At 34.9% G+C, this 18860-nt stretch overlaps 1 protein-coding gene across 1 annotated transcript in view; it reads left to right on the top strand.

The window, feature by feature from the left end:
- LOC150088423 (uncharacterized) overlaps nucleotides 1–18860 on the top strand; it is a 291584-nt gene that overhangs the window by 149397 nt on the left and 123327 nt on the right. Inside the window, exons 16-18 of the mRNA XM_090370152.1 lie at nucleotides 802–932; nucleotides 3793–3822; nucleotides 16291–16449. Of these exons, the coding sequence (XP_090226278.1) occupies nucleotides 802–932; nucleotides 3793–3822; nucleotides 16291–16449 (320 nt within the window). The remainder of the gene's footprint in view (nucleotides 1–801; nucleotides 933–3792; nucleotides 3823–16290; nucleotides 16450–18860) is intronic.

Below are 18860 nucleotides of genomic sequence, written 5' to 3'. Positions count from 1 at the left end.
TTGGATTTATACCATATACTCTTCAGCATTAAATCTCTAACACTGGGCATTGTAATAGCAAATAAGATTATGCATTAGATTAAGAGTTAGGCTTGCCAGCCAATAAAACCACTCTAGAAAATTGACTAACATGTTCTTCCAGGCTATTGAAAAAACATAGCTACAGCAGAGTTTCCTATGGATGCATACAATTGTCAAGAAAATGTACCGTCAGTGAATGACTTGGCACCTGACCCACAACAGGAAAAGTATGATCACAGGATGAACTGTGACCAGCTGCCTGCAGTTCATTGAACATAAAGCTGCATACTGCAAGGTTCTCTTGTAGTAATCACCTATAGTGTTAATAGTTTGTTCATAGTGTGGAAACTTTTAACAGTGACTATTAAGCATGGACTTGCCATATGTATAAATATGATGAATTTATGCTGCAAATTTTTCAGTTAGTATTAACTATTACTAACAGCTGCATCTAGCTGTTCCAGTTCTGTGGCTACCATTTGCTTGTTTTCACTGAAAAATAGTTTTGTGGTTCTAATAGCTAAATCTGTATCATTATATTTCTATTTAATAACTAAAATAAAAACTATTAAGTTTGTATTTTAGCTCTTAAATAATAGCTTACGTTGTACTTTGTATAAATATGGAATACATTAGTTAATCTTAATGTAGAGTTTTTTTCTTATTATGATAAAATATTTTACTGTTTAAAACACCAGCTCTCATTATGTTTAAATATCTATTTTCCTATGTGCTTGTCATTTCATTAGAATAAACATGTTATTTTCTCTAATCATGTAGATGTAGTAAGGAAACTGGAGCCTGGGAAACGATTCAGTGTATTGACTCACTTGGAATGTGCTGGTGTGTAGATAATGAGGGACGCCAGATGCCTAATACCTTAGTTAGAGGATTCCCTTCTTGCACAGCAAGTAAGTTACTGGTTACTTATATGTGAAAATGGGTTTCATTCTCAAAATGGCGACAGGGTCAAAATACCAACAGTTTAGAATGTATTGTAATTCCAACCAGAGTCTATAAGGTGTGGCAATAAAGTTTCCGAACTAGTGCTGTTGCAGTCATGCTCAATGAGTTTGAAAATAAATGGAAGTGGTATGTTGTAGTTTAAACTTTCTCCAACAGATGGTGGTACAGAGTCCAATAGGCTAACAGGTTGCAAGTAACAACCAGTTTCTTTATTAATGTTAACATTTCGTGTCATGATTTTGCAATAGAGCAATAAATTAATATCAAATTTTGCTTTCAACTGGGAAAATCTGCAACAGAAATGTATTAAACTGTTTATAGTGATGAAATGTAAAGTTATATCATTGTTTGAATGATATAAGCAGTTCAATGTGAAGATGTTCATGATGACCCAAGAAGTGGGTGTCCTCAGCCTCTTGAAGTGAGGACAGAGTTACAAAAGTTTGAGAAATTGTGGCAAGAGATAATTGATGGTTGTTTGACCCTCAGAATGATGGCTGATGATTTAGATATGAATAGGGAGACTGTTTATTAAATTTGGATTGCACAGTCTCATGGATGAGCAGAAGCAACGAAGAGTGCTATCATGCAGTCTTCAAAACTGGATAAGACAATTCTAATTTCCTTGACTGTATTGTCACTGGAAATGGTGTTTCAGTACAACCAAGAGACAAAGCATCAGGACATGCAGTAGACTTAAAAATGATCACCAAGGCCCAAAACATTTTGTTTTCACAAGTCCAGGATAAAGACAATGCTGATCATGCATTTCAGCAAATATGATGTGATTCACAGGGAATTTGTACCTGGAGAGAGAGAGAGAGAGGGAGGGAGGGAGGGAGAGAGAGAGAGAGAGAGAGGGAGAGAGAGAGAGAGAGAGAGAGAGAGAGAGAGAGAGTGTCGATGCAGTGTTGTGCCTACAGGTGCTTGCTTCAAAGGCTGTTGAAGCACATTTTCTGGGTTAGGCCACAATTTCAAGATAAAGACAGCTGGTTCACGTTGTACAACAATCCCCCCCCCCTACCCATTCTGCACTTGTGAAGACATTTCTGACAAAACATGGCATTGTAAAGGTCAACCATCCACCTTTACTCACCTGATCTGGCACAGTGGACTATTTCCTCTTTCCCAAGGTGGAAACTGCCGCCCTCAAAGGAAAGATTTCAGGATGAGGATATAAAAAAAAAAAAAATGTAACTGCCAAACTGAATGTCATCTCTTTGGATGTCTTTGCAGACTCTTTTAAGAAACTTTTAGAATGGTGTAATAAGTGCATTCAGTCAGGCAATTACTTTGAATAAAAATAAAACTGTTTTTGAACTTCCATATTTTCTTTTTTTTATTGCCTCAGTTCAGAAACTTTATTGTCACACCTCATATTTCACTTACTTTCAGGTTTAGGCTATTTGTTGTCTGGACCTTTTTTGTTATATGTAAGCTGAAATTTTTGAATTTAATGTTAAAAGTGGACTAAATGTTACCTTTTTAGATTGTGTGATTACTAAATTTAAACTTTGCCTAATCAACTGCTTTTTTTCTGAAGAAAAGTTTTTGTTCCCTGTCCTTTAGTTTAGTCTAAACCAATAATAACGTTACAATCAGTATTACAAATTTTTCCAGCTAAGAGGTTATAGAGTACTTTTGTCTTAGTTTACGTTGTTATTTTATTTATTTTTAATGAAGAAGTCATTATGCTGTTCAGTGTTATATTAATCACATATCTGAGCTGTTTAGTGAAGACTTGTCCAGCTTTCTGTGTTATTTCTTGAAATGAGTAATTTAGAATAACAGAGGTTTCAAGCATAGTAAAACAACTTCGTAGCCAAGTGGTCAGGAGCAGGAATGCAGCAGCACACGCTCTTTGAGTTGACTGGGGTTCAAGCCCCCGAGTGCTAAATACGGTCGCTCTTCCAACTCGCACTGGACCAGCGTAGCAGATTATGGTCCATTTCCCTCAGCATGAATTTTTGAGGAGGCTTCCATCCTGCAATGGATTGATAATGGCTGCAGTTTACTTGTTTTGTAAAAAAAAAAAAAAAAAAAAAAAAATTCAGAAATACACACACTAGAATGACAGTGTTTCTGAGCAAGAACCAAGTTTCAACCTCTCTTCCCCCCAAGCTGTGGTGCAATCAATAAACTTGGTGAATTAAGGTCCCAGGCAAAGTACTTCTTTGATGCAAATATCTGTCAATTAATCTTTATTTTTAACTACATTCTCATAACTTTTGGTTGGCACTTTGTACATGCAGTTTAATAATGAATAAGTGACATAACACAATTGTGGTAATAAGTACTGGGATATTCCTGTAATATATAATTATTTATAATTGCATATATTCTAAGGTCAAGTTGTTGGTTGGCAAACTGGAACTTCCTAAAAAATTTTCAGCTTACTGTGCCTGATATTGACTGACTGACTACATCTGAAAATGCCTAGAAAAGTGCTTTCATAATTTGATGTTGGTATTAAACTTGGTATTATGCCTTTTCAAATAGAAGGCATAGCATGATTAGAGAAAAGTAATTTCTATTGAAGATATATACTAAACTGGGGCGGAGTGACTAACTTGGTACTGAGAAGAAAAAGCTTTTGTACTAATCCTTAATTAAACACTATTTTCTGTCCATGGTAATTATGAATAGAGTAACATCTAGAATACAGCATATTCCTGTTACACTAAGTGATAACCACCTTTGTTTTAATAAATTTTTCTTTTGTAAATAAGATCTAAAATAAAGTTTTTATTAAGAATTTTAATGTAGCAAGAATTTGAAAATTAATGTTTGTGATTTTATATTTAGGACGATCTGGGGATAGTGAAGCTGTTTTGAGTAAGTTGAAGATATTTTATTTATGCATCATCAATGAATTTTTACTTCCTCGGGGTTGTACTTTATCAAGCTTCTGTTTTTTTTTTTTTTTTTTAAACTATGTATGGAGTAAGTTCAGCAGAAACCAGTTTAAAGATATTCACTGTTGAGACATGCATCCTGTTGTTTCATCATATATCAGATACCTTCTTTGAAATTCCTTTAGTTGTTGGTGAAACTAGTTGCATTCTACTCAATGTCAATGGTACTTTCAGTTGACTAAAACATAGAAATTGAAAGGGTGGGGAGAGATTTAAACTGTAAGGGAGATACCCAACTCCTTTTTCCATACTCCACATAACTTCATAACACTTCACCTAATTGAGTTTACTGTGGGGAGGCATTGTCATGGTGGAGGATGAATTCCATTTATAAGTTTGCTTGCTTGTTCTTAATGGCTGTATGCAAATATTGCAGTGTTTCTCTGTATCCCCTGAGCATTGATTAGAGATTTTGAACACCTTAAATAGCAGGTTTGACTGCATATTGGATTCCTTCAGCCATTACAAAATATTTTGGTCTAAAACTGGCAGCATCATAATTTCATTTTAGTATTTTACTGTATTGCACCAGATAGCAAGATAGTTCCTCACACAATCACTTTGTGGGAGAACTATTCCCCCCCCCACTCCTGATACCTATGGTCTTGAGTGATGGACTGTATCATTCCTACATTTATTAAGTTTGCTGCAATTACACTATAAATGTTGGTATGTATTGCTGCTTCCGTAGTGGCATTATTTTGACATGCTATTAGTTGAATGTTGATCCTTGCAGAACTATCTGCACCAGTTCACTACAATTGGTTTTGAAGATTATGAATTGCCATATGCTGCCAGCAAGGTAACAGTTGTTTCCACCTGAAAAGTGTATAATAGCATACTATTCCTGTTTGAATGGTTGTAGAATCTGATATGCTGTAATTTATTCTCCCTCAGGTTACACAGCAGACCATATGCTATTAAACATATCACACAATTAACTGATACTATAGCCAATGCTTGGGATGATGCAGTATTTTGAACATTGCACTTTGAGAGGATTTCTGTTGAACTTAACTTTGGTTTTTTTATATTAGATCATTAAAGTTTTATTATAAGTCTTTCTATTACAGTATTTCACTGGATGTTTTTTATTTTAATTCTTGCACTTTATTATGTTTAATATGTATTCAAGTTTGAACTATATATCCCATTCATAATTTGATGTTGGTATTAAACTTGGTAAATGTACACAGAAATTGAGCCTTCTAGATGAGCAGAAAACCCACTACGCTATCATTATAGGGGACTTCAATGCTAAGGTTGGAAAAAGATAAAACAGCACAGAAAGGGGAACTATAGGAAATTTTGGAATTGATGAAAGAGGTGAAAAGACTTGTGGAATTGGCAGAATCTCAAGGATTGTCAGTAATGAACCCTTTTTCAAGAAAAGGGTGAACAGAAAGTGGACATGGAAGAGTCCAAATGGATTAACAACTAATGAAATAGATTTCATCCTCACTAACAGAAGATATATTGTGAATGATGTTACCATCCTGAATACGGTAAATGTTGGAAGTGATCACAGAAAGATAAGATGCACACTTGATATAGATATAAGAAAAGAAAGGAAAAAAACTGACTCGAGTAAATAATACGAAGGTCTTTGAGATAACAGAAGAGGAGAAAAGGCAGTATGTACTGGAACTTAAGAACAAGTTTGAGCTTCTGCAGACTGCTCAGGACCAAGATATTGATGAGGAATATTACAACTTTGTGAAAGTGATAAAGCCCAAGAAATCTATAAGTAAAAAGAAATCCAAAGAAGAAAAATTAGTCAAGAAACACGTGTCATGATGAACCAAAGGCAACAAATGAAGAGCAAGATAAACACTGACAAGGAGAAAATTTGAGTATACCGAGTCATGCAAAGCCATTAGAAAGTGACTCAGAGAGGACATAAGAAGATTTAACACAAGAAAAGTGTAACAAGCATTAAGGGAAAACAAAGGACTTAAATCAGCAGCCATGAGCAGTAATACAGAGAGACAAATGAAACTGAAGAATAGAAATGGTGTACTTATAAATAGCACAGAAGGCATAATTCAAATAGCAGAAGACTACTATAGTGAATTATACAAGGAGCAAGGGAATGATGCCAGCAGTGGGGAAGATGGATTGAAAATTCGTAACACATACGACATACCCGATATTCTTCCTGATGAGGTAGAACATGCATTGAAGGAAATGAAGAATCAGAAAGCCCTGGGGGAAGATGAAGTTACTGTAGAGTTGTTAAAATTGGGGAAGAGACATGACACAAAATGAGGAAAAGATATGACACAAAAATTGGCAAGACTCTTCACAAAATGCATTAGAAAAGGTGTGATGCCTAAGGAGTGGAATAATGCAATCATAGTTTTGCTGCATAAGAAAGGAGATAAATCAGAAATATGAAATTATAGACCAATTAGTTTGTATATCCCACATATACAAGTTGTTCACAAGGGTCATTCCTAACAGATTAGTGGTGCCTCCGTAGCCAGGTGGGAAGGAGCAGCAGTGCATAGCACATGCTTCTTGATTAGACCGGGCCGACCGGGCTAGCCGAGTGGGTAAAGTACCTGCCCGGCAACCCAAAGGTCGCGGGTTCGATTCCCGCCTCGGGCTTGGATCAAAGTACTGCAAAAACCTTGGGAGGTGCAATATGGCCACAGAAGCCGATGCGCCAACAACTACCAAATCAATCAATCAATCAATTGATTAGACCGGGGTTTGAGCTCGTCACCACCAAATAAGGTGGAGGTGGAAAGGTCAGGGAATGATGACCGCATATCCCGGAGCAATATGGCCTTAGTTGTTAATGTTCCTAAAAAAAAAAAAAAAAAAAAAAAAACCCACTAACAGATTAGAAAGAATACTTGATGAGAATCAACCGAAAGAGCAAGCTGGCTTTAAGACAGGATTCTTAACTATGGATCACCTTCATATAATATCACAGCTAATGGAGAAAACAAATGAATATAAAACACCATTATGCCTGGCATTTGTGGATTATGAAAAGGTATTTGACTCCATATAGCATAAGGCAATGTTTCGGGCACTGGAAAGACAAGGCATATACCCCATATATTATGATTTTGAAGAAAATATATGAGAACGCTATCTCCTTTATTAGACTAGACAAAGACAGTAGCAAATTTAAAATTGAGAAAGGAGTTCGACAAGGAGACATCTCTGAAGTTGTTTACTGCTGCCCTTAAGGAAGCTTTCAGAAGATTAGACAGGTCGCAGAAAGGAGGCAATGTGAATAGAGTACCTAAACCACTTAAGATTTGCAGATGACATTGTGGTCATAAGCCACGATCCCAAAAGAATTAGAGAAAATCTTAATCAGTTATGCACAGTTAGTAAGGATTTTTGGCTAAAGATGAATATGACTAAAACAAAAGTAATGATGAACAAGTATGCCACAGAAAGGGACAATGATTGAAGGAGCAGTAATTGAAAAGGTGAAATCATATACTTATCTAGGACAAGTTATTAGCTGTAATAATGATAAATGGCTGGAAGTCGAGAGAAGAATAAATTTTGGATGGATAGCATTCAGAAAATATAGTCACATACTGGGGAGCAATATCCCAGTTTGTCTGAAACGTAAAATAATGAACCAATGTATACTTCCCACCATGACTTATGGAAGTGAAACTTGGGCACTCACCAAAAGAATGGAAGAGAAGCTGAGAACTACACAGCGAAGAATGGGACAAATTGTATTGGGAATCAGACTGTTAGATAAGAAGAGAAACACATGGATTAGGCAGCAAACTCAAATAAAGGACATTCTCTTCAAAACTAAAGAACTAAAATGGTCTTGGGCAGGACATAGCTCGAAGACATGATGACAGATGGACTAAGAAAATAACAGAATGCTACCCAAGAGGAGCTAGAAGAAAACCTGGAAGACAATGGTGGAAATGGATAGATGAAATTCATGAGTTTGTGGGTATAGAAAATGGATTGCCATTGTGCAAAACAGATGGAACTGGAAAGTTGCTGGAGAGGCCTTCATCTTGCAGTGGATTGAAAATGGCTGATGATGATGATCCTATTCATTGTTTAAAAAACCATAATTTAATTCACAAAAAAATGTAATTTATGGATTTTGGAGAACCTTGTAAAGTTTCAAACCAGTTTTACTAAAATGTTATGTAAAAACTTTTTTTTTGCTCTCCTCTCTTTAACGTATGAGGAATTGCAGAAAAGTTTCGAGCATTTTGACCCGAAACTTTTTCACTTGTATGTTTGGAGCCTAAATTTTAAAAAAATAAGTTAATTAAAAAAATAGGGAGCTAAAATCCATGAATGTATGTGTATAATGATTTATCTTTTATATATTGAACTACCATATTTAAAGGTTGTACAGTAATTTATATATATTTTTTTTTTTAGTTGTCCAAGGTGATAATGTCAATGGAAAAACTTAAATGAAAAAAAATTCTATCATTTAGTCACTAAATATCTTTATGAGAAAGGCCTGCCGATATACCCAAGGACATGTATCATGATATGGTGAATACATTAAGTAATGATGTCCCATCAAATTCACAAGTAAAGAGATGATCATTTGAATTTCATCATGCTAGTATAGCCTGGTTGAAAAAAATGAAAAAAAAATTCTATCATTTAGTCACTAAATATCTTTATGAGAAAGGCCTGCCAATATACCCAAGGACATGTATCATGATATGGTGAATACATTAAGTGATGATGTCCCATCAAATTCACAAGTAAAGAGATGATCATTTGAATTTCATCATGCTAGTATAGCCTTTAAGGTGATGCAGGGTTTTAGAAATCTTCAGCTGTCACTGTAATTGATCTCTAAGGTCCATGACACTGTAATGAATGGCAGAGGGTCAACCACCTTTTATATAGGTAGTATCTCTAAGATGTCACAAGAAAGAGCATAACACTTTGAATTTTGACTTTGGAATGAAGAAAGTTTCTATATGTCAGGTCCCCAATCATACTGACCCTCGTCGTCCTCAATCAGCAACTTCATTTAAAAATTGTGAATAAACTTATCGGGTCTAAATGAGCAGCCAAGTAGCATTTGGACATAAAACTTAATGAAAATTACATAAATGTTAAATCCCTTAACACTGTGCTGCTTGTCCATTGTTGTACTAAAGTAAAGAAATAAGGTTATGCTGCAATGCAGTGTTGAAATAATTTGACAGCAACCAGCTTCAGTAAAACCCAAAAATGTTCAGTGCCTTGAGTTTTTAATGAATAATGGATTAATTTTCTTGGTAATATTATTCAATTAAAAACAGTATTTGCAATTTTAATTCAACTTAGTGGAACAGTGCCATTTCTAAATTTTGCACAACTCCAAGCCTGTTTCTTTACTTGTAGGAACAAAGCTTCCTGCTAAGACAGCAACAAGACTGAAATATATAATCCAGTGAAACATTTATTATGAAGTTATTTCAACACTCACACTGGAATATAACCTTATCTTTAGTTAATACTTATATACAGCAGGTCAAGCCAGAGGAAAGAGTTAGCATTAGTAGAGGCATATGATGCAAGAAAGCAAGCTTATTTAGCATTACCCAAAAAAAAAAAAAAAAAAACCCTTTCCGTTTCTCCCATCTATTCATTCCAAACGTTTGTCTAGTTCAGGCTTGAATTTTTTTTTAAGCTGTCAGCTTCTACAACAACAGATGGTAGTTTGTTCCAGCAATCAACCACCCGCTGGCTAAAGGCAAATTTCTGAATCTGAGCAATCCCATCAGGAACAATCCCATCAGCATTGAGCTTGCTCCAACCATTCAAGGCCTTATACACCTCAATCTGATCACCTGACAGGTGCCAAGTCTCTAGACACTGCAATTTGCAGAACTTAAGTCTATCTTCGTAACAGCAACCCTTTGTTCCACTCACTAATCTCATTACCCTTCTCATTCTAGTAGCTCCATATCTTTCCTAAAGTGAGGTCTCCAGACCTGTATGCAGTACTCAAGGTGTGGCCTGACCATTGCCTTATACAATGGGATAATCACCTCCTTATGCCTGGTAGCAAAATTCCTATATATCATTGACAAGACCCCATGAGCCACTCTTGCAGCCCATCTGCACTGCTCAGAAAACTTTATCTGACTGCAAAATTACCCCGAGGTCTTTTTCATTCTCCACTACCCTGAGTGTAGTACCACACAGTTGGTATGTTATTCTGGGGTTACTGCTACCCATATGCAGTACTTTGCATTTGTCAATGCTAAACTTCAGTTGCCACCTCTCAGTCCATTTGCTCAACTTTTCTAGATCTTGTTGCAGTAGTGTACCATCCTTACTATTATTTACAACCCTACCAGCTTTCGTATCGTCTGCAAACTTGGACATTAAGCCTGATATACTTTCATCAGTATCATTGATAAATACAGAAAACATTATCCATTGTAGCAACTGTCCCTTAATGTCATACTGCTCCAAATTGTACAGTAGTTTTCTGTTAATGGACAAAGTGGGATGTCATTAGACAAATATCTGTATGACATACTATTACACAGCAATTATGTATTTCTAAGTTAATTTTGGAAGCACGTTGTGAAAATGGAAGACTAAAGGTGATTTTCTTGTGGAGAGATGACAGATTGAATTAAAACTTTATCAGCAGTGGCTAAAGAAATGTAAAAACTGATGTCATTGTATCACGTATGATTGAATTAAAACCTTATCAGCTGTGGCTAACAAATGTAAAAACTGATGATGTCATTGTATCACCTATTTTTGGTGACCCAAAGAGCCACAAGTAATTTATGTATACTTCCTTAAGGCATAAAAAGCTAAAGAAATTCATGCTGTGAATTTCTTCTATAGAACTGCAGCATAAACCTATCACTAATACACTGTGCCTGCTGGTTGACATGGCAGTGGGAGCACCAGAGTTGTACTATGGATCAGTGAATATTAGTGTTGTGTAGTGAAGAGTTATGGCACCCGCTCTTCCACTTAGATGGATACATTTGGACCTGGAGAATGTGGGCAAGAGCTTCCCAGAATGTGTTGTTCCAGCTGTGAAGTTCACAGATGGTAACATTACAGTTTGGAATATTTCATGTAGTATGATTTGTGTTGATAGCTGTGGACCAAAGTCATTATTATATGAATGTCGAGTCCTACCTTCCTCCACTGGATGATGGTGACAGTCCTACACAGTGGCAGTTTTATCGGGCCAGTCCGGTGCTTTCCAACATGATAATACTCCATATCAAAATATCCTCTCATTAAAGATTACTTACTTTTTGTAGTAAATTTTCCAACTTGGTTGTCTTTATTTCTAAATTTCAATATTACACCAAACTTATTGGGATACAAGTTTAGTGTAATATTTTTAATTGTATCGAAATCATGCCCCAGAGCAGCAAAGCAAAAAGGCTCGTGGGAGTGCTGTGGCTTGGGGGAGAACTGAGGGGGATGGTTGTCCTCTAAATCACAGCTTTTTGAAATGGACTGCTTGTTTGATATTTTGGAGCTATCAGGAATGGGACATGATATTGCCAAGTCTTTGTGTGTGTTCGATGTAAGGAGTGAGAAAATTTGGTTGGCAACTTAGCATTGTTATGGGCCTTTATGAGAGCGTGAAGAACAGGGTAGATGCCCTCGAAGGATTTAAATTGGGGGGAGTACACATCAAGCCCTCAGCTGCCCACATCAATGCCAGAGCTTGCACTTGAACATCAGGCAACACAGCGGCAATCCCTAAGGCAGAATGCACTGGTCCCACAGGAACTAGTCGTCAGTGACTATTGTCAGAGGAAACGGGGAATATATTGTGCAAAAAAGGATAGGTAGAACAGGACCAGTGTATGTCTGCTTGAGGAAAAAGTTGATGACATTGTAGAGCAGATATCATCTTTTAAGGGCACAAAAGATGATACGTTCTACATGTTGGCACTAATGACATTAAGAGTAGGAGAACGGTGTAATTACTTAACAAATACAGGTCAATGACTATTGACCTGTATTTGTTAAGTAATTACAATAGTCGTCAGTGACTATTGTCAGAGGAAACGGGGAATATATTGTGCAAAAAAGGATGGGTAGAACAGGACCAGTGTATGTCTGCTTGGGGAAAAAGTTGATGACGTTGTAGAGCAGATATCATCTTTTAAGGGCACAAAAGATGATACGTTCTACATGTTGGCACTAATGACATTAAGAGTAGGAGAACGGTGTAATTACTTAACAAATACAGGTCAATGTTGACAAAAAGCTGCAAGTTAGGGTTGAATTTGAAAGTGTCTGCAATTCTGCCAGGACACTATAGGAGGGAGTATATGATAAGAGCTTTGTCAATAAATTCGGTCCTGGAGAGATTGTGCAAGGCTCATGGGGTAGAATTTTTCTCAGGTCTGTGCTTGTTAACAGGAGAGACTGCTAACAGGGATGGGATACATTTAAATAGAAAGGGTGCAAGAATATTTGCTGATGCTATTGACACATGAGGAGTTATTCAGGGAGGAGAATGCCAGAAGTTTATCAAACTCTAGCAGGGAACTAAATGATTTTGTAATAACTGAGAGCAAAGTGGAGGAGAAATTGTTGAAGTTAAACATAAGAAAGGCACCTGGAGTTGGTTGGAATCTATACAGTTATATTAAACGAGGCAGCAAAGGAAGTAAGTAAACCCTTAGCCATAATCATGAGAGTTCCTTGGATTCAGGGTAGGTCCCCATGAACTGGAGATGTGCAAATGTGACTCCAATTCACAAAGGAGGATCAAAGGGCGAGACAAATAATTAGAGACGTGTTAGTTTAACTTCTGTTCCGGGGAAATTAATGGCGGCAATGGTTAAAGAAGCAGTGCAGGATTATATAGGCAAGACTGCAGTTATAGTTCAGATACAGCATGGGTTTGTTAAGGGGAAGTCTTGTCTGATCAGTTTGATTTGGTCACAAAGGAACTGGATGCAAAAGTAATTTTGATATCATATACTTGGATTTTAGGAAAGCTTTTGATACTGTTGTATAAATTGGAGCAGTATGGCATTAAGGGCAAATTGCTGTTATGGATAAAAGGATGGTTGAGTGGGAGAAGACAGTGATAATCAATGGGCACTGCTCTTAGTGGAGTCCCCCAGAGTTCATTGCTGGGTCCATTGTTGTTTTCTGTATTTATTAATGATATTGATGGTGTATCAGGCTTAATGCCTAAGTTTGCAGATGATATGAAGGTTGGCAGGGTTGTTAATGACACTAATGACAGTATGCTACTGCAACAGGATCTAGAAAAGTTGAGCAGATGGGTTGAGAGGTGGCAACTGAAGTTTAACATTGACAAATGTAAAGTACTGTATGGGTAGCAGTAACTCCAACGTAACATATCAATTATGTGGTACTACACTCAGGGTGGTAGGGAATGAAAAAATTATATTTCAGTCACAGCATGGATTTGTTAAGGGGAGTTTTTTTTGCCAATTTGATTGGGTACCATGATGCATAACAAATGAGGTGGATGAAAAAAATATTTATATTATATACCTGGATTTCAGTAAAGCTTTTGCTACCATTTCTCATCAAGACTGCTGCATTTTGCTACTCTTGCTCATAAAAGACTACTGTACAAATCTGAGCAGTGTGGAATCAAGGGAAAGTTACTGCTATGGATAAAGGGATGGATGAGTGGGAGAAGACAGAATTTTTATCAGTGGACACTGCTCTTCTTGAAATGTTATTAGGGGAGTCCCACAGGGATCAGTGCTGGCCCTATTGTTGGTTTCTGTATTTATTAATTATACTGATGAGGGTATATCATGTTTAATATCTTAAGTTTGAAGATGATACAAAGGTTGAAGGGTGGTTAATGACAGTAATGAAAGTATGTTACCACAAGATCTAGAAAAATTTTGCAGATTGACTGAGAAATAACAGTTGAAGTTTAACATTTGACAAATGCAAAGTACTGTAATATGGGTAACAGTAGTCCCACAGTAATGCATCATCTGTGTAGTACTACTGAGGATAGTGCAAAATGAAAATGACATGAGGTAATTGTGCAATCTGATATGAAGTTCTCTGAGCAGTGTAGACAGGCTGCCAGGATAGTTCATAAGGTTTTGTCAATGATATAGAGGAATCTTTCCAGCATGGATAAGAAGGTAATTATCCCATTGCAGAAAGCAATGGTCAGGACACATCTTGAGTACTGCATACAGGTCTGCAGGCCTCATTTTAGGTAGGATGTAAAACTGTTAGAATGGATACAGAGTAGGGCAATGATATTGGTGAGAGGAAGAATAATGTGCTCTTACTAAGAATAGTTTCAATTGTACAAATTGCAGCATCTGGAGACATTCGAAGTGATCTGACTGAGGTGTTTAAGGTTTTGATTGGCATTGAGCAAACTCAATGCTGATGGAATTTTTCCTCTTGCTTGAGACTGTGCAGATGAGTGGCCATAAATTCAAATTTAGGAAGGATGGTTGCAGAATGGATGCGTGCAAGTTTGCCTTGAGCCATCGGATGGTTGATTGCTGGAACAAGCTCCCATTCATTGTTGCGGAAGTGGATAGTTTGAATAAATTCAAGGAAGGCCTAGACAAACTATTGTATGGGGATGGATAGGTGAAATGGAAATTTTTTTTTTATTTTTTTGCTGATTCTGCATAAGCTTGCTTTCATGCATCATTTGCCACTAATAGTAATGCTAATATTATATATAACTGAATATATAATAATGAACTTCATTTCTTACATTAATGAAAATATGTTCATCAAATATATATAAATTTGTAGTTCTTGTTTTGGAGGTTTTGGCTTCATCAATTTTCTTGGCCATAGTGTAATGGAATGTATTGTTTATCATGTATTACATCTTTCTGTCACGTATTATGTCTGTTTTCAAAACTTGTAAATTGGCCTAAAAACCTGCAAACTGGCCTGACTTGTCATAAGCCAGTTTGCAGGTTTTTAGGATTAAAAACCCCAAAATTGCTGAATTATCTTATAAAGAAATCTATAAAAAAAATTAAGAGAAAGATGAGCTGCTTTCATACATACATTTTTTTAAAACCATTTTCTACCTCTACTGCATCAAGCTCTTCCATTAACAAATCAATACATTATCATCCCCTATTGTGTCAAGCATCAGTTAAGCAATTGTATATTTTTATGTGTATAAATCACATTACTATTTTTTCCTATTTCTGTTAAAAAATTTTGTTACTGTATTTTTCATCTTGCTTGGATCTTGACTCCCCTCCTCCCTTTTACTTTACTTTAAATATTTTACATTCACAGTTTTGATGATTATGAGGATTTTCCAGTTCTTAACTCCTGTGACTAATGAAAGATACTCTTAGTTTAAAAAAAAAAAAAAATTGAGGGCTTCTGAAAAAGTTTCTACACCCAACATGTGGTATTTAAAAAAAATCAGTCATATGCTATACTAACTGCACTATTCTTTGGTTTTAATGTCATAAGTATTCTGTAGTAAAATGAAATAAAATGTTTTCATAATATTTAGTTGATATTTTATTAATTTTGTGCCAAAAAGGGATAGGCCGATGATTGAGAATTACATTTCTTTTTCAATATGCATCATGAAGGAAAATTGGTTAACCCTGTTCTAGAATATAAATTTGCTAGTTACTAGAGATTTCCAGTTTTCTAAGGGCTTTAACTTTAACAAAGTTTTAACTGTATGAATAAAATGAAAAAAAAATAATAAAAATAAAGTACTTTCAGAATACATATTTAAAGAAAATGATTTTTAAATATAGTTTAATGCATTTTGTAATGATACATTTAATTTTTCCTTTGTATCACATGACATGCAACATTAATTACTTTCCATTGTTTATTTGGAAGTACATTCTGGAATGCTGTTCCAGTGTGTTCTGCTAGAAGACAGCTGTATTAAAAGTCAGTTTTTTGATTTTATTTCTATTTTATTTCTATATTTTTATTATTAACAAACTATTAAAGTTTAATAGTTTGTTAATGATCAAAAGCTAACATAAAAGTTGTATATCAACTAAAGTTAGCTTCAATGCCAAAAATCTGGATTAAAAGCTCAATTTCCTTTGATATCAGCAATCTTCTGACTTTTAAAATTTGAAAGTTAAGAATTGGAAATTCACATTATAAAAAAATCAAAAAGATTTAAAGTTAAATATGGTACATGTAGCCTTATAACAGTAACTTCACATATTTTTAAAATGTGTGTGAAGGATAATCTGTGCAGGAATTGTCATGGTGTCCATTTAACTATACACTAAATTGGATTTGAAGAAATATTTCATAGTGCCTTCAAAATATTTCTTCAAATCAAATTGAACTAGTGTTAAATGTGTACTGCTACATTTATATTTTATTTTGATATAATTATTAAAAATAGTTTAGTAATTGTTCCTTAATTGTTTCTTCTGTTTTTTAGTTTGTAGGAAAGAAGAAACTGTTCATGTGTGCCCTAATAATTTATGTAAAAACAAAGTATGTATGGCTTATCCAAATGCCACCTGCATCATTAATCCATGTGGAGGATGTCATGTTGAATTTTATGATGAGTTTGGTGAACCTGTCAATTGTTATGAAGGTAAATTTTACATTCAGAGAAATCTGAATTTCTAGTGTGCAGTTATTTTTATTATCGTAATTTTTTTTTTTTATGTATATGTTATCATTACATTTTTCAAATGTGTATTTTAAGGTGGCTGTTATTTCTGTACCAGTTTTTATATTGGCTTCTGCATTAGCTCTGATAATTATTAACAATTTACAGTTGTGAGGGTTGAAAAATTAAAAACTGCTGTAAAGATGAAGAATCTTTACAAAAAAGATACAAAGCTTTTATTTTTTAAAGTAGTAATCCAATGCTATGTGTATAACTTTCCAAAAAAAGAAAAGTTTGAGGTATGTAAAAGCATTTTCATATCAGCTAATCTCTGTAAATTACAAAGCACTTCACTGTTGCAGACAGCACATCAGCAACAGTTTTTTAAATGATAGCTTCAATTTTTGATCCTAATTCTTGAAAGATATATGAATTGTCGAAGCATACATGGTTTTAAAATTTTCCAAAAAAAAGCAGTCATAGGATTTAGGTTGGACATATGTTAGGGTATGATGAGCCACATCTAGGTCTTTCTAGAATGTGATTCAACAACACATAGTTACAGTAATTTTTGCAAAACAATCTGATACCATATTTGGTGTGGACATGTGTGCCATTTTGGCGGAAAAAAAAAATCATCCAAATTTTCTGATCCTTGAAGAACAGGAATGATATCATGAAGAAGTAGAAGGTACTGGTTACTATTGGGCTGGTTCATCCTTGAGTAAAATCTGTGCATTGAATACCAGTGACTGATAATAAGAAACATCTTACAAATTGTACCTAGGCATTCTTTATATTATAAATTTAGGGAATAGCCAGTTTATATACATAGCAATGAGAAAATTAGGTTTGCTACTTAGTACTTCAATCTCATTTTGTTGGAGGTTCTTTGGAACAAGGTGCCTTTGTAATGTATAACTCAAATAAAAAGCACTTCTCTAGTGGAGTAGTATATTGCTTTTTATTTAAATTGTATGCATTACTTATGAGTAATGGTATACTATTTTAAGTAAAAAGCAGTATACTGCTCCACTGGAGCAGTGCTTTTTATTTAGAATAGTGCAATACCAAGGAAACTTGTCGTGAAGAGCCTCCACAGTATGAAATTGATGAACTAAGCTGTGGGGTATCATGTCATTGAGAAAGATTGGACTGATGATCCTTTGTTTACTATGATGTGATCACACACTGTACTAAGTTTTACAGGACAGGAAGAAAAGATGTATTTTTTTCAGTTTTTTTATTTTAATTGTGCAAGGGTGATTAGATCCTTCGTTTTGTTTCTTAACATGCTTGTTAAGGTGGAAATCAGTACCATCTGTGATTTTACAATTAGTCAGTAATAGCAGAATTTTGTTGCATAAATTGTAAAAGTTCAGTACAGAAATTAACTCTTTATTGCTGTCACTGAGGACCTATAGTTTCTGATTCTCCTAGGGATGTACATGAAGCTCATTTTAAGTTATGTTTTTAAATGAGTGATTATAGAAATCATGTAAAAGGTTTTCTTGGATTACCTTTAATATTATCTGAAATATGCACTGATATTTTATCAGCTTCTTCTTTGTCGTCTTTCATACTACTGTTAGTTCATATTTCTATACTACATCTATACTATCATTGATGTGACAGGATATTTTTCAATGTTGAATTCTGTAGGAAAATTGTATTTCACTGGCACAAAGCTGACTGATAAAATATTTTAATGAAATTTGCACGTTCCTGTGGCTGTATAGCATGCTGTTTATTACTGGGCATTATGGTCTTAGCCATTTCATTTCTGCGTGGAGTGTTGTCTAATCTACCACTGTAATTAATTTACTTGGGAGATGTGTACATTTAAAATTGTTGTATTTTTTTGCAAAGACCCATGTAGCTTTAAATATGAGTTTTATACTTAATCTCATTTCTCCCTTGAAAGTGTTTAAAATATAAGTAAAAGGAGAAAAAGGAGGAAAAAAAAGAAAATATTCATATACTGTGGCTACTGATAACCAGAGAAAGCCCAATGACTATGATGAGTATTAGTTTTAAAATTAGTTTAGAGGAGGAACAGATATTTAAAAGTCACAAAGAAAGCATAAAATTAGTTTAATAACAAAAGTAATAAAAGTAGGAGAGAAAGAGAATAGAGGACAGAAAAAAAGATGATAAAATACATAATAAAATACTAACGAAAGAGATATTGTTGTCTAATGCACACAGTGTTGAATACAGGAGGGTAAGTGCGGGTGAGTTTCACCTCTGGGGAAATAAAATCTCCCCCCAGCGAAAAATAGTCATTTTTATTTTATGTTTGTTCAAATACTTCGGACATTGAAATTTTTGTTTAATTTTAATTGAAATTTTCTTACTGCACTCTTTAGGGGCCATATTATCAGTTTACATAA

Source organism: Mastigoproctus giganteus, chromosome 3 (assembly GCF_048544385.1).
Source record: "Mastigoproctus giganteus isolate SK-2022 chromosome 3, ASM4854438v1, whole genome shotgun sequence".
Lineage (NCBI taxonomy): Eukaryota > Metazoa > Arthropoda > Arachnida > Uropygi > Thelyphonidae > Mastigoproctus > Mastigoproctus giganteus.
Note: the sequence above shows the minus strand (reverse complement) of the source record. Positions and strands in the feature narration are given on the sequence as shown.